Raw genomic sequence first — 15000 nt, 5'->3', positions numbered from 1 at the left:
TCCCTTACGAGCTCTATTTTCCCTCCTTAAATTGTAAAGACCTCTTGATAACATCTCTAACTTACAATTTTGTTTGTGTCCACCGCAAAGACCGTCCAGCTCTCTCCCCTAAATGGGCCCCGGGTATGTCCCTGCCGAGGGTACGCGACCGTTAGGACAAACCTACCCTTCACTTTATCTCATGTTTCTATATTTCATTATATTAACAACCCTACTAGCCCTTGTTATTTAAACAGCAACCCTGACAATCCTTTTTTTTGTCTCTAACACTCAGAACACTGTGATGCTAGCCTTACATTATAATTCCATCTTAAAGTCGTCGATGTTATTTCTCTCAAACACGTCTGCTCTCGATGGTTACACTGTGCTAAAGAACAACCTGTCGCTTTCCCAAGCGCTTGAACAGGGGTATGGCGGGAGATGGCTCGATTGTTCTTTTGTTTTCTTTGTTACTAACATATAAAAGGTGTCCCCATAATTATTGTTTCTGACGAAAACTTCCTCATTCTAATTTTCTTATTATTTTATAACGTGTATGCCTCTATTAGTGACCGAAATTGAATTACAAATTTTGGATTTACCACGAATAGTCATTCAAAGTTGCGCAGGGAAAGGTGAAATTTCCCTGAGTGAAATTTCCCTGCATGAGACTTCCCTGCGTTTACACCCGCCCCTTTGAAACCTCTTGAGCACAAGGGGGTTCAACACCTTATCGCTCTGTAACGCCCATTAGATCCGTCTCCTCCTCTAAAATTAAAACAAGCTTCGACAGCTGTCTGTCGTATTCCTTGCCCTCTCTCCTGACAATCACCGTCCTGACCAAACCATCTTTCCCTACTTTGGTCTGCACTACTCTAGCCAATGGCCAATGGCAGCGTGCTTCATTCTCTTCGACCATAAGGACTACGTCTCCCACCCTGACGTTTCGTCGCTCTTTGAGCCATTTCTGTCGCTTCTGCAGACCCAGTAAATACTCACGTTTTCAACGGGCCCAGAACTGCTCGGCCATATGCTGCACCTGCTTCCATCTTTGCTTAGAGTGACCACCTATTGCAACGTCGCAGCCTACAGGCGAATCTCCCATGTTTAAAAGCTTGTTCGGTGTGAGTGGAACCGGATCTCTACTGTCTGAGGTGACGACAGTAAGGGGTCTGCTGTTAACCGTTGCCTCCACTTCACAAAAGAGTGTACACAGCCCTTCATAATTCAATTTCTGTGTCCCCAAGACTATATCTAAGACCCTCCTCACGGTACCTATCAACCGCTCCCATGCTCCTCCAAAATGTGAGGCGCCGGGAGGATTGAGAATAAATTCCACCCCACACCCGAGCAACTCATTGCGCACCTTGTTTCCTGCCAAGAACTCATAACTGGAGTCGAGAACTTTCCGCGATCCCACAATATTAGTGCCGCAGTCGCATCTAACTGTCTTGACCTGACCACGACGAGCCAAAAACCTCCTGAAGGCACTAATGAATGAATCTGATGTGAGATTCGAGGCCACCTCCAAGTGTATGGCCCTCATGTTCAAACAAGTGAATATAACTCCCCAATGCTTCATCTGTGCTCTTCCTCGTTTTATGAAGAATGGCCCAAAAAGGTTCACTCCGGTGCGATAAAATGGGGGTTCCCCCGACTCCACACGATCGGGTGGTAGATCGGCCATTAGCTGCTCGATGGCTTTTCCGTGTGCCCTGTGACACCTGACACATCTACTCAGCACGTATCGCACTGCTGCATGGCCCTTAATTACCCAAAATTTCTCCCTCACCTGGCTCAAAACATGCATTACACCCATATGGTTAGAATGCTCATGATAATTAGTCCTGGAGCCAAGGGGTGTTTGCATCCATTTTATATCCACAAAATTACCCACCTGATTTTGATAGTGGACCACCTTGGACACATTTTTAGTGAGGGTGTTTGTTCTGAAACCCGGCAGTAATGGAGATATTCACTAGTTTGTTAGAAATGCTCTGATGCAAAATCGCTCCAAAAGTTAGGGGTACGGGAAATTAAAATTAACACAACATTGCACACAATTAACCTATGGTTTTGTGTTGGTGCTTAAATTAAAGCTAGTTTAGTTATCTACAACATGAAAACAAGTTCAAGGTCTTCAGATGAAAGTCAAGGTCACCAGAGGTCAAAGTGTGACGTAATTTTACTTATGCTTGAAATTAAGACTTTCTTTCATTTGAAGGCCAACAAAAAAACTCATGATGATATAACTGTTTATTTGAATGCACATCTGAATACCATACAATATTAGGTAATTTTAGAAAAAGAAGTGAAGTCTCTAACACAAATAGTAGTCCTTTGAGGTTGAGTTGAAAATAGTGAAAATCGGCAACTTTTGCCAATTACATACATGCAAAAGACAGACATACGGCAATGCACAGGAACATCATTTAACTTAACAGATATGATAAGAAGGGTACAAAAATCATTTTCCATCAATCTTTACACCAACATTTTAGAAGAATATCAGTTGCATGCATGAAACCTATTTACTAGTGAAACGATTCTATGATACCGGATTTCTACAGCCTGTGTTGTTTGACTGGCAGCTGTAGTAGGGGCAACATGTAATTTGATTTTGTCTGCAAGGACAGCGCTGGGTAGCACAGGCAGAACATTTGCATGGGAGTGGAAAATCATTTGGAAGCAATAACTGCATTCTCTCGGGCAGCAGAGCACAGTAATCCTGATAGAAGCCAAACTCGCACGGGTTTAGTTCTGCATTGTCAAGGCAGTGTAACTGCAAGTATGTCCCATAGAATGCTCGAAGTATGTGTCCTTTAACTGAGCGACTAGTTGTAGGAAGGTCTAATATGGTCTTCTTGCTGTGATGGCAGAGATGATGCCTCAGCTGGTCCATTGATTTACATGGTGTTCCAGATTTGAAGACGTTCACAAGATACTCTTCAACTGCCGCAAAGTCAATATTGGTTGGATCCTTCCCAAATTCACAGAGATATTGAGCAGGCTTTGCTTTCAAACCAGAAGATTAAGTTCCAAATTTGCTTGATGAATCACAACCAGTAAGGTGATGGAGTGGTAGTATGACTTTGCGGATCTCAGGGTCCATCTTCTCTGCCAAGGTATGCAGTGGTATGTGTCTGGTTGCATTTCCCACACCTGCTCTTATCCACAGTTCCTTGAGGCCATAACCTCTCAAGAGATTCCAGTAATGAAGTCCAAGTACCAGGACATCTGTGTCATTTGAAAATAAGATGATTCTTGAAGCTCCACCCTTGACAGCATGCGGGGCATGTGGGATCATTCTCACGTCGGCCTCTTCAATTCTGTGATTTAGTTCAGGCAGTTAGATGCTGATATCATTAAAAACACCTCTGCATGGTTTGGTTTCACTAAGTCCAAATGCACTCACCACTATGTCTGCTGTTTGCATTGGGTTCTCCAAAATGTGCTCCCGAATTAACCCTTGGAGCTTTGCTTTGTTCATAGATGAAGCCCAGAATGATTTCATGGTGACTGGTAATGGTGTTCCAGGTGACATATTATTCAGGTCAATTGGGTTATTTTTACATCTCCTGAGCCCTAAATATATTTGTCAAACATAAAGTCGATACGATTTGCATTGTTGCAAAGGCCATGCACATAACCCAGAAAATTTGTGCAGAGATCACCAAAGGTATTGATATTAACCGTTCGCATTCGACGCAAGTAACCCATGACATCCACAATTGCAGCAGTATTCGCAGGTGTCCATGCTGGTGGCTGCAGGTAGTCCTTTGCATCAAGCAACTTCTCCAATTCATGGCAGAGGTCACTTTTGTTTGGTTTGACCATTAGCCCTTCTGAGTCGAAGAGATAGTTTGTGTCGATCAGGTCATAAGTGAGCAGGTCTTGTAAGTCATACCCTCGCACTCTGGCAATGTCAAAGATCTTCTGAGTTTCCGCCAACTGCTTCTGGTTCTCTTTGGCTTTTGTTTGGCGAGCGTGCTTTGCTGCTGTGTTGCTTTTAAATGTTTTCAGATTTTGGCGGTGGATGGTGTCAGAGATTAAACGTTGTCTTGTCAAATATCGCTCAGTCCGAAATGTCTCATAGAGTGTCTTGCATGTAGCATCGAACTGCAGAAGATCATTACGGATTTCCTGTGGCATTAATTCCTGTGATATGATATTGTGTAGGGTCTGTACATCATCCTTACTCTTCTGCGCAGAAGATCTCCCAGGATTGTCATGTTCTTTGACATACCTAATTATTTCATCAACCAAGGCTTCAGAACTTCGAGTTGCTGGGAGATGGAACTCATGATTCACCAGAAGTTCTCTGCTGGGTGTGACAACACCACTGATCTTGTACTGCAGGTTGACCACTGCCAACATCTCATGGATAATTTCCCATTGAGCAACAAACTGCTTCCTCTTTGTACTCCCTATGATACCACCAGCACTCTTCTGAGAGCGATTGATTGTCTGCTCAAGACACATGTCTGCTCCAACAGAAGTGAATTGACCTCCTGTCCGCTTCACAACAAACTTTCCAGCTTTGAAGTTTTCAAACACATTTGAGGCATCTTGTGGTAACTTCCTCATATCCTCCAGATAAACTGAAGCCCATCGCAGGTAGTTTGTCCTATCACATCCAGCAAACAGGGGGAGGGTGGCTTGAAGACTTTGGAGATGGAGATCCCAGTTTCCCTCACGGTCGGCCCTGACAAGGTTTCTCAGGATGGATACCATTTTCACAAACTGATCCCAAAAGGCAAACGTCTCGGATACCTCACATCTGTCTGACCTAAAGGCATTGAAGTCATCAATCAATTTTGATGAAATTGAAATGAATGCCTCTAAGTGTGCCCTGCTTTCTTCCTGTTTTTTTCTCTGACACAGAGGACTTCATCAACAGTATCAACGAAAGCTCGTTCATGTATGGTTCAACACCATTGATTCTGAAGAATTCGGCCCACTGTAACCTCTCAAGGCACTCACTGAGCAACATCAATCCTTTTAGTGACCTTGTATAGTGCGTACCATCAAGCACTGACCTAACAACATTTCTACCAAAAGCTTTTGACTCAGCCAAGATGGTTTCAGCACCACTTCCATCAATATATTTGCCAATAGCTCCCATGACAACCTTGATTAGGTGAAACGATCCCAAACAAAGAACCAAGTTGCTGAATTCATCTGGGTTGTGCATGATGATCTCTCTGGCAATGTGGTATACCCCCTCATCACAAGTTATGGGAAAATGAGGCTGATCTAACTGACTGAGGATATCTTGAAAGTTCTTGAGGGCAGTGTACACAGTAGCGTACTCTGTGACAGGATATGGAAGAGCAGGAAGAAACCCTATTATCTTTTGAGGAACATTTTCATGAGTAACAAGGAAATTAAAGGCACTCCATGAGGGCATCTGCTGTTCTTGGCTTGTTTCTCTGATGCCTTCCTTCATATCTGACATGTTCATTCTGCCTAGTATCCATGCAGCATCCTTCATCATTGTAACATTTCTTCGGCATTCATCTGCTTCATACAGATCTTCCGGAACCTCATACACAGTTGGAAGACTGGGTTTCTTGGCAGGTTTTATGTAGTTTCTCAAAACCTGACAACTTAGTTCTTGTTTGAATTGTCTTTCTCTGTGTGTTACCTGAGTTTGGGACATATTTGGTTTACTATTCCCTAATGTACCAGCTGGTTTGTCCTGCATTAGGATAGACACAGTGTCATGACTTCCACCAATTCCAGACAAAGTGTTTTCCTCATGATCAAAGTTGTCAAATGCGCCAATAGTAAATCTACTTCGATCAAACTGACTGGGAAGAGGGACCTGATCCCGATTTGATTCAGTGATATATGAAGCCATATCACAATGATAGCGAAGAACCTCATCATAACTGGTTGCAAGTCCAAACCGATTGAAACTTGAGATGAGAGTTTTTGACCTGCAAGCATTGTATATTGCTTCTGAGTTCAGCATGTGCAGAGGAGTGCACTTTCTACCATTGTTCACTATGTAAAACATGACCTGATAAACAGAGAGTATTTTTCTCATTTTTTCATCAGAAATGTCACAGTCATCCAGGTTTTTATGCTGTGAGTTGTCAGGGACATTGTAATTGCCCTTCACATCAAAGTCAAACAGTGTTGAAAACACTTCGGCAACTTCATCTGGAATTGCTATGTCTCTGTACGCTTTCTCAAGTTCATTGGCGTCACAAAATTTGTCATTAAGCTCAAAGTCCCCTTTCAAGAAACAATTCCTTAACAATAAACCACACTGTTTTAGTATATCTGAAGTCATTTCCCTATCAGAGTGTTGTGGCATACTATCTACAGCACTATTCTTGAAGAAGATTGTAGGGGCCTTTGCACTTTGAGGGGGGAAGAATGACACATCATTACCACACATATTTAGCAAATACAGTTTCACATCCCTGTTTCTGAAGGCAGTGACATCTTGATCACCACTCTGTACCACTTTATTGTAACTATCAGATACGTATGACAAGTTGTAGCACCTCCCAGAGTTCAAACCTGGTTCAATGTTCTTCATTACATCTGCAAATATATCCAGCTTCTTTTGACCAATGGACGGCAACGCAGACTTGGAGGACTACCTTTCTCCTTTCAAGATATATTTGCAGATGCACTCATTGTGACAGTACAAATCTGCCCCAAACACAGCATCTGCATCTTGCAAGTCACTGGTTCGCGCGTATACTTCATCCTGAAGAGACAGTGCAGCTCTCAGGAAGGACTTTGCACGACCTTCCTCCGAGATTCGCCACTTCTTGTATACATTGTTGTGTTTTACATGGCCACATATGAAGCACGGCTTGGAGAAGATGTCTACATTTTCTGCACGTGATGCTGGATCCCATGCTGCAGTTGAGGAACGTCTCCTCATCTGACCACCAGATGAGGTACTCTGCTGTGCACCTGCGTCAGATGTTGCTGCCAGCTGCAATCTCTCAAGATTCCTTTTGTGTGTGTACCGTTTGTAGCAATCATTATAATCATGGTAGACAAACTTTGCCTGATCAACATGATTCAGTCTCTCTAACACACAGTCCCCTCTAATGCCAGCAGCTTGGATTACTGCTAATCTGCCATTCTCTGTCCCTGATGTATTAGGGTTGGGTTCATCTCTTTGGCATATGATGCACCTCTCAGGATCAGTGGATTGGCTAGTTATCGGTGAAGCTGTCCATCTCCGTTTTCTTGGGATATCCGCCATACTTGATGATGTCCCTATGTACTAGTCAGTCCTGAAAAGAAAAAAAAGAGCATTAACCCTTAATCGGTCACATATAGGAAAAGTGTATGGTTTACTTTTTTGCCTTGGTATTATAATTCAACGATACTAGCTAAGATATTTTTGCTAAAAATGCTTTTTTGATAAATTAAATATTAAAATTACAAATTGTTACAAAATTAAAGTAATCAAATTCTAACAAACTAGTAAATATCTCCATTACTACCGGGTTTCAGAACAAACATCACAACTAAAATTGTGTCCAATGATGTCCACTATCAAAACCAGGTGGGTAAGGGATGCAATTGAGAAATTTTGCCAATTTTTGCTATTTTCAACTCAACCTCAAAGGACTACTATTTGTGTTAGAGACTTCAATTCTTTTTCTAAAATTACCTAATATTGTATAGTATTCAGATGTGCATTCAAATAAACAGTTATATCATCATGAGTTTTTTTGTTGGCCTTCAAATGAAAGAAAGTCTTAATTTCAAGCATAAGTAAAATTACGTCACACTTTGACCTCTGGTGACCTTGACTTTCATCTGATGACCTTGAACTTGTTTTCATGTTGTAGATAACTAAACTAGCTTCAATTTAAGCACCAACACAAAACCATAGGTTAATTGTGTGCAATGTTGTGTTAATTTTAATTTCCCGTACCCCTAACTTTTGGAGCGATTTTGCATCAGAGCATTACTAACAAACTAGTGAATATCTCCATTACTGCCGGGTTTCAGAACAAACACCCTCGCTAAAAAATGTGTCCAAGGTGGTCCACTATCAAAATCAGGTGGGTAATTTTGTGGACATAAAATGGATGCAAACACCTCTTGGCTCCTGGACTAAATACTGGATCACCATGTCTGTCAAGTGTCCCTTATATGGCAAAATAATTGGATGCCTTTCGCTTGGAGAGATATTTGCCAAAGATAACCTACCTCCAACGCACAGAAGCCCATTTCTCAGGATTGATTTCAACCTTCTTAGGGAGCTAGAGGCCCTAATAGTTCCTCCCTTCTCGAGGCTCTCTATCTCTAACTCGTAATCAACACGCTGTGTTACCTGTACTGCCACCGTTTCCGCCAAGCTAATAATTTCGGTGGACAGATGCATACCTAGCTCGCTGAGCAGCTGCCTGTGTTTATAAATAATGTACCTAGCAAATAGCAACAACCAACCCAAAGCTCTAAGGAGCTTGATCCAACTAGAATAGTGGTGGATGATTTTATACATACCTGCTTGCCTGATGTCCATCCCAATCCTGAAACTAATTATTTGGTAGCCTCTAGTTCTTGTTGGTCTTATCTCACGCTTAACTTCTAATCCTTCCACACCATCTGACATTTGAGCTGGCTCAGTTGGCCAGAAACACTCCTCCTTCAACAGAAACTCTGGACCTTTTTTCCACCTTTCAGACTGCTTGGAACGTGTTGCATCGTCTGCTGGGTTCTCCCCAGAGTTAACGTACCTCCACTCTTTCTGATCACTGCCCTCCCTTATCATAGAGACACGGTTTGCCACAAATGTCTGGTATCTGGCCTGATCGTTCCTAATATATCGCAAGACGGTTGTTGAGTCGGTCCAATAATAGACCCCATCTACCCTGAAATCTATCATGGTCAGAATAGTGCTTCCTAGTCTTACGGCCAGTACCGCTGCACTAAGTTCTAGGCGGGGCACCGAAACATGCTTCAATGGTGCTACCCTTGCCTTTCCCATGATGAATCTGCAAGGTACGTTTCCCCACGGATCCGAGACCCGCAAGTATGCCACTACTCCCAAAGCCATGACGCTTGCATCTGAGAACAAATGCAACTATATTAGGGTGGCTGATTCCCATGGAATAACCTTCAGGCTTCTGGGCACACTGGTCCCGCTGGTCTGGCTCAGCCTCTTTGCCCACGCCTTGATACGGTCCGTAGTGTCAGCGTCCAACTCCATGTCCCAGGCTATCTTTAATCGGCAGAGGTCCTGCATGATGACCCTACCCTCGATTAAAACTGGCGCCAATATTCCGAGTGGATCGTAAATCGAGGCTATGGCTGACAACAGGTCCCGCTTAGTCCTTGGGACTGATATTAGCTCTGTTCGGACACCCAATTCATCAGTGGCCAAGTCCCACTGCACTCCCAAAGCCTTTGTCTTATGTGACTCTGATCCCTCTATAAGCTCTGAGGTGCTCCTACTGTACCATTCCCTCGGGATCGATGACATAACCTCCACACAAGGGCTGCTGAACTTTGTCAATGTAAATCCCCCTTTCTTGCAGAGCTCTTTAACCTCTAACAAATTGACTAACAGTGCATCTTTGCGATCCTCGGCTCTCAAGCAGTCATCTACATAAGAATTGTTGGCAACTGTGAACCGTGCTTCCTCTGAAAATTCCTTCCCAAAGTCTCTTGCCGTCTGTTTCAGCACGAAGTTTGCAATGCTCGGAGAAGAGCAGGCCCCGAACAGGTGGACTGCCATTCTCCACTCTTTGGGTTCCTCCTCAAGACTATTTTCCCACCAAAAGAACCTGAGGTAATCCCGCTGATGCTCTGGTACCCGTACCTGATAGAACATAGTATTTATATCTCCTGTATAGGCAAATAGACCTCCCCTAAACTTTACCAACACACCCAACAGAGAGTTCATCATATCAGGTCCCTGCAATAGTAGGTCATTCAAGGATGTACCCTCCACCTTGCTTGCACAGTCAAATACAACACGGACCTTGTCTGGCTTGTCTGGATGTTGCACACCAAAATGAGGAATATACCACACATTTCCCGGGCTGGCTGCAGTCACTCGCTCAGCATAGCCTTTCTGTTGCATCTCTCTCATGAAGGCACTATACTGCTTAGCGTAGTTACCATCCTTCACTAGCTTCTTACGAAGGCTGTGCATACGGCGCAATGCGATGTCCCTTGTTTCTGGCAATGGCACATGATTGCCACGCAGAGGCAATGGCACCTCGTAACTTCTTCCTTTCTTTCTAACCCCTTTCTCTATTATCTCTAGCCATTTCCTGTCCTCTGCAGACATTTCCCTTCTGTTAGATGCAACATCGTCATACTCACGATTATAACTCTCAACCAGCATGCGCTCTAACTCAAGGCGCTTGCTTGTCACTTGGATCTTATTGACATGCTCTTGTTTCCTTTTGTCCTTTGCTCCACATACCACCCAGCCCAATAATGTTCGTATGGCATGGGGTTCATGGAGGCGTGTTGAATTAATAACTTCCCTTGGCTCAAGCAGGTGAGGCACATTGTTCCCAATTAATAAACCTACCTCAGTTTCTACCTCTGCAATGTAAATCTCTCGCAAGTGTGGCCATCGTTCCAGATCTCCGGACCTGACCACATCACACTCATCAATTGGTATGTGAGGGGCACTCAACACAGGGGGAGTGTAATGCAAGTCTTGCCCTGATAGTCCAATACTGACAATCCCGAGACTAGGCTGCATGCAACTTCCCCTACTCCGTTGATGGTTTCAACATTCACCTTAACATCCTGGCTCTCAGTGCTGCCTAGGGTCTGCATTAAAGCTTCCGAGATAAAGCATGTGGAACTCCCATTGTCCAAGAAAGCCTTCGTGAAAACCTCCCTTCCTTCCTTTGACCTAATCCTTATCGGCACAACTGACATCCCTGTACCAATGCTACCTCCTCTAACCACCCTGAACATAGCAATTTTGTCATGTGTTCCTTCCTCCTGAGCCACTAAGGCTCTATTTGAGTGCTCAGATCCTATCACTTCTACTTCTTGGACCACTTCTGCTCCTTGGACCACTTCTACTTCCTGGTGTAGATGCAACAGAGTTGGGTGATTCCCCTTGCATATGTTACAACTTTTCCTGTTTGTGCAATACTGAGACCTATGACCACTTCTCAGACAGCCAAAACAGAGCCCCAACTCCCTTATGGCTCCCAGTTATTCCTCAGGTCCCATTTGAGATATTTGGTGGCATTCATCCACTATATGGGGTCCTGTACAGTACCAATATGAAAGCGGGGCAGTTCTGTTACATGAAACTTTCCTAGCCTTAGTTGAACACTCAGCCTTGATTGGTGCTTTTCCTTCTCCTACCCGAGGGGTGTCTTCCCTTCTGCCCCTCTGAAATAGGTTCAAGACCCTAGCCTCTCCTTCAATGAAACTTACCAAATCATCAAACGACACAGTCCTCTTTTTTTTCTCATTAATCTTATCAGCAACTCTCCACCATCGAGTCTGCACCCCTGAGGAGAACTCGCTAATGATCAACCTCATTGTTTTTGGATTTTGTAATTCGGCAATGCCATAAGGGACGCACAAAATTGCATTCCTGCAAGTTTTGAGTGCCACCGAGTACTCGTCATACTCTTCCGCATTGTTTTCCCTTATATCTTTCCATTTAATGATCTTCTCCACAAACGCGGTGGCTATCTGTTCTAGGTTTCCATATCGCTCCTCCAGCAACTTCCCTGCCTGCTTATAGCCCTCTGAAGCTTCTAAGTGGATGCAAGATGCCACAATATCGTTTGGCATGCCTGTCGTGTATAAATCCAGATACCTCAGCCTTTCCTTATCATTCGTCAACTGGCTACTAAAGACTTCATCAAATGAGCGAATGAACTTAAAATACTTTGTACGATCCCCATCAAACTTAGCTATATCCTGCTTGGGCATCAAGCTTTTAAGGCTGCAAGAGATTAGCGCCTGCATGACTTCCTTATTGCTCAAGTCCCTTTGGTCATTCCCGCCCGAGCAACGGCATCCACTTAACCCAATCTCGGGCGCTTCCGTATTCAAATGCATGGGTCTCTCACTCCCGCTTACATCAGGGCTTGTGTGTTCTCTTATCCGAGGGAGGTAAGTTATTTCCTTTTCCTTCTCTCTGAGTTCTCTTAAGGCCTTCTCCTCTGCCTCCACTCCAGCTAACTCTGCCTCTAAACCGAGCCTCTCCCTCCTAGCTTTTAGCGCTGCTTCCTCTCGCTCTATGGCGTCTATCTCCTTCATCGCCCATAATTGTGCTGCCAACCGGGCTCTAGAAGCAGCTAATACTACATGTCTGCTCCCAGTAGAACTCGCGCGCGACCGCTGAGATCTCCCGGAAGCAACAGATTGCATACCAATGACTGATGCGCTATCCCCCAAATTTAAATGTCCTTCCTCTTATATGGGCTCTTCAGTGCACTGGCCTACCTTATGGCCCTGATTAACCCCACTCTCCTGCCTAACTTCAAGTCCCTGTAGAAACTCCTGTACCTCTACGCCATCCTTCTCTAGGGCTTCACTTAGACGCTGACACAATTCAGACTTGTTCCCTCCTCTTGGGAGGCCTCTAACTTCCAACTCCTCTCTCAATTGCGCAACCTTTAGGGTCTCCATTTTCCTAGGCCCCGTTCCGGCACTCCCTATGAGCTAACAAAATTCCCTAGTTGAATCTTAGCTGACCTAACCGATGAGTGGCCGAGAACCTGCACTACTCAAGGAAGACCACCAACAGTACCTATGTTGCGACTGCCTAAATCCTCTAAGCCTAGAGACTGTCCCTAAATGTATCAATGTCTCGTGGCCCAGCCTCCTACCTGAAAGATCTTCTTTTTGGTATATCCCAGCCCTTACCTGAAATAACTTCTATTTGACATCTCCCAGCCTTCACCTTAAAGAACTCCTACCTGAAATAACTTCTATTTGACATATCCCAGCCTTTACCTGAAATAACTTCTATTTGACATCTCCCAGCCTTTACCTGAAAGAACTCCTACCTGAAATAACTTCTATTTGACATATCCCAGCCTTTACCTGAAAGAACTTCTATTTGACATATCCCAACCCTTACCTGAAAGAACTCCTATTTGACATATCCCAATCTTTACCTGAAAGAACTTCTATTTGACATATCCCAACCTTTACCTGAAAGAACTTCTATGAAATAGCTAAACCCCACCTTGTTATGCCTAAGTTCTAATACCATGCAGCATGCAGCAAACTAACAGCTGTCAAACTGAGAACTCTAGTGACCATTGGCTTAGGATTACAGCGCCCGTAACCGACGTTAGAAATGATTTCTTCATATAGATAATCCACAAATTGGTAAAGTTAAATTGGGTAACCGTAACGTTACGTGCTAAATTCTCATTTGAATGGGTTCTAAATTGGACCTTCCAAGAAATATTTTCATGCCACACACAGAATAAACTTATGTATTAAAGCAAACCTGTGATACCATTAACCTAAACCAGTTAAGAGGACCTATAGACGATTATACCTAAACCAATACAGAACCAAGGGACCACATTATAAAATTCCACAAGGTTTCCCTCGACGATCAGATATTACTAAATCAACTCAAAATACATGAATAATGACCTGAGAACACAACATTCTGACTTTCTACAAGTCTTAATGCACTACACACATCTGTTCCTGCTCACCTTCGAGATATTTGCCTTACAAATAAACTACTCAAGTTCAAATGGAAAATTTCCATGCTATTTTTAATTAAACATCGACTCCTCTGTCATAAAAAAACAAAACAAAATAATTGTCACTCTAGAATATTACACTACAGGACAATTTCCTTGATGAACTTCGTCAATCATCTTAAATATTAATCAGATGATCACGCCTAGCAACTTAGGAACATTTAATACCCTCATAAATCTGGGTCCTGTGAATGAAATCTTTCACACGTGTTGACATCAGCACCTTAAACGAAGCAGACAATACCTAATTTCGCCCATTATATAACTTTTTCCTTCCACTTAGCTTGTAGCACGATGTCGGCAGACGACTTGTTATTCTTCTCAGCTTTCCAGAATGACCACGTGCTCCTTCAGACTTCCACCCACGCTGTACCACAAAAGGGGGGGACAAAAATTTGACTGTAGGGCAAGGGGGGTCTTCTTTGTGGGTTATTTAGTACTCGTCGACATTTTAAGTTTCTTTATTTGTCGAGGTCACTGGAAAAATTACATACAATGAGATATTCATATGGTGACAATTCTTCAATTAATCCAAAAAAAAAAAAACATATTCAAAGAAAACCCTATTCTCTACACATTTCAAACAACATTATTGGAAACCTCTATTGCTATAATTTCATTAATTGTGATTCCTTTGTATTCTATTCCTTGCATGTTACACATTTTTATTAATATTTCCAATAAAGACCTCTGGTATAATAACTTGATTACAAAATTCGTAATACTAGGTGGGTGAATCCCCTGGTTCTGCTATATCAACTCTTTAAGAAATAAGCACTAAGCATTAATAGACATCATTAAGTCATGAGAGAATTTCACTAAATAGTTAATCGATCTGTGGCATATTTTATCTAGCTTAATCCCTTACGAGCTCTATTTTCCCTCCTTAAATTGTAAAGACCTCTTGATAACATCTCTTACTTACAATTTTGTTTGTGTCCACCGCAAAGACCGTCCATCTCTCTCCCGTAAATGGGCCCCGGGTATGTCCCTGCCGAGGGTACGCGACCGTTAGGACAAACCTACCCCTCACTTTATCTCATGTTTCTATATTTCATTATATTAACAACCCTACTAGCCCTTGTTATTTAAACAGCAAACCTGACAACCCTTTTTTTTTTGTCTCTAACACTCAGAACACTGTGATGCTTACCTTATATTATAATTCCATCTTAAAGTCGTCGATGTTAATTCTCTCAAACACGTCTGCTCTCGATGGTTACACTGTGCTAAAGAACAACCTGTCGCTTTCCCAAGCGCTTGAACAGGGGTATGGCGGGAGATGGCTCTATGGTTCTTTTGTTTA

General features: G+C 43.0%; 2 protein-coding genes across 2 annotated transcripts; both read right to left on the bottom strand.

Moving 5' to 3' along the window:
* Window positions 1–982: 982 nt before the first annotated feature.
* On the bottom strand, window positions 983–1798 carry LOC137650773 (uncharacterized). Its single transcript, XM_068383929.1, has 2 exons — window positions 1534–1798; window positions 983–1272 (listed from the first exon to the last, which is right to left on the bottom strand). Exons 1-2 carry the CDS (start codon window positions 1796–1798, stop codon window positions 983–985), a joined length of 555 nt encoding a protein of 184 aa, XP_068240030.1.
* A 7254-nt stretch (window positions 1799–9052) lies between these two features.
* LOC137650772 (uncharacterized) lies at window positions 9053–9706 on the bottom strand. The gene has a single exon (XM_068383928.1). It carries the CDS (start codon window positions 9704–9706, stop codon window positions 9053–9055), a length of 654 nt encoding a protein of 217 aa, XP_068240029.1.
* Between the last annotated feature and the right edge of the window lie 5294 nt (window positions 9707–15000).

This window comes from Palaemon carinicauda, chromosome 12 (genome assembly GCF_036898095.1).
Source record: "Palaemon carinicauda isolate YSFRI2023 chromosome 12, ASM3689809v2, whole genome shotgun sequence".
Lineage (NCBI taxonomy): Eukaryota > Metazoa > Arthropoda > Malacostraca > Decapoda > Palaemonidae > Palaemon > Palaemon carinicauda.
The sequence above is the reverse complement of the archived record's forward strand: the minus strand, read 5'-3'. Positions and strand labels throughout refer to the sequence as shown.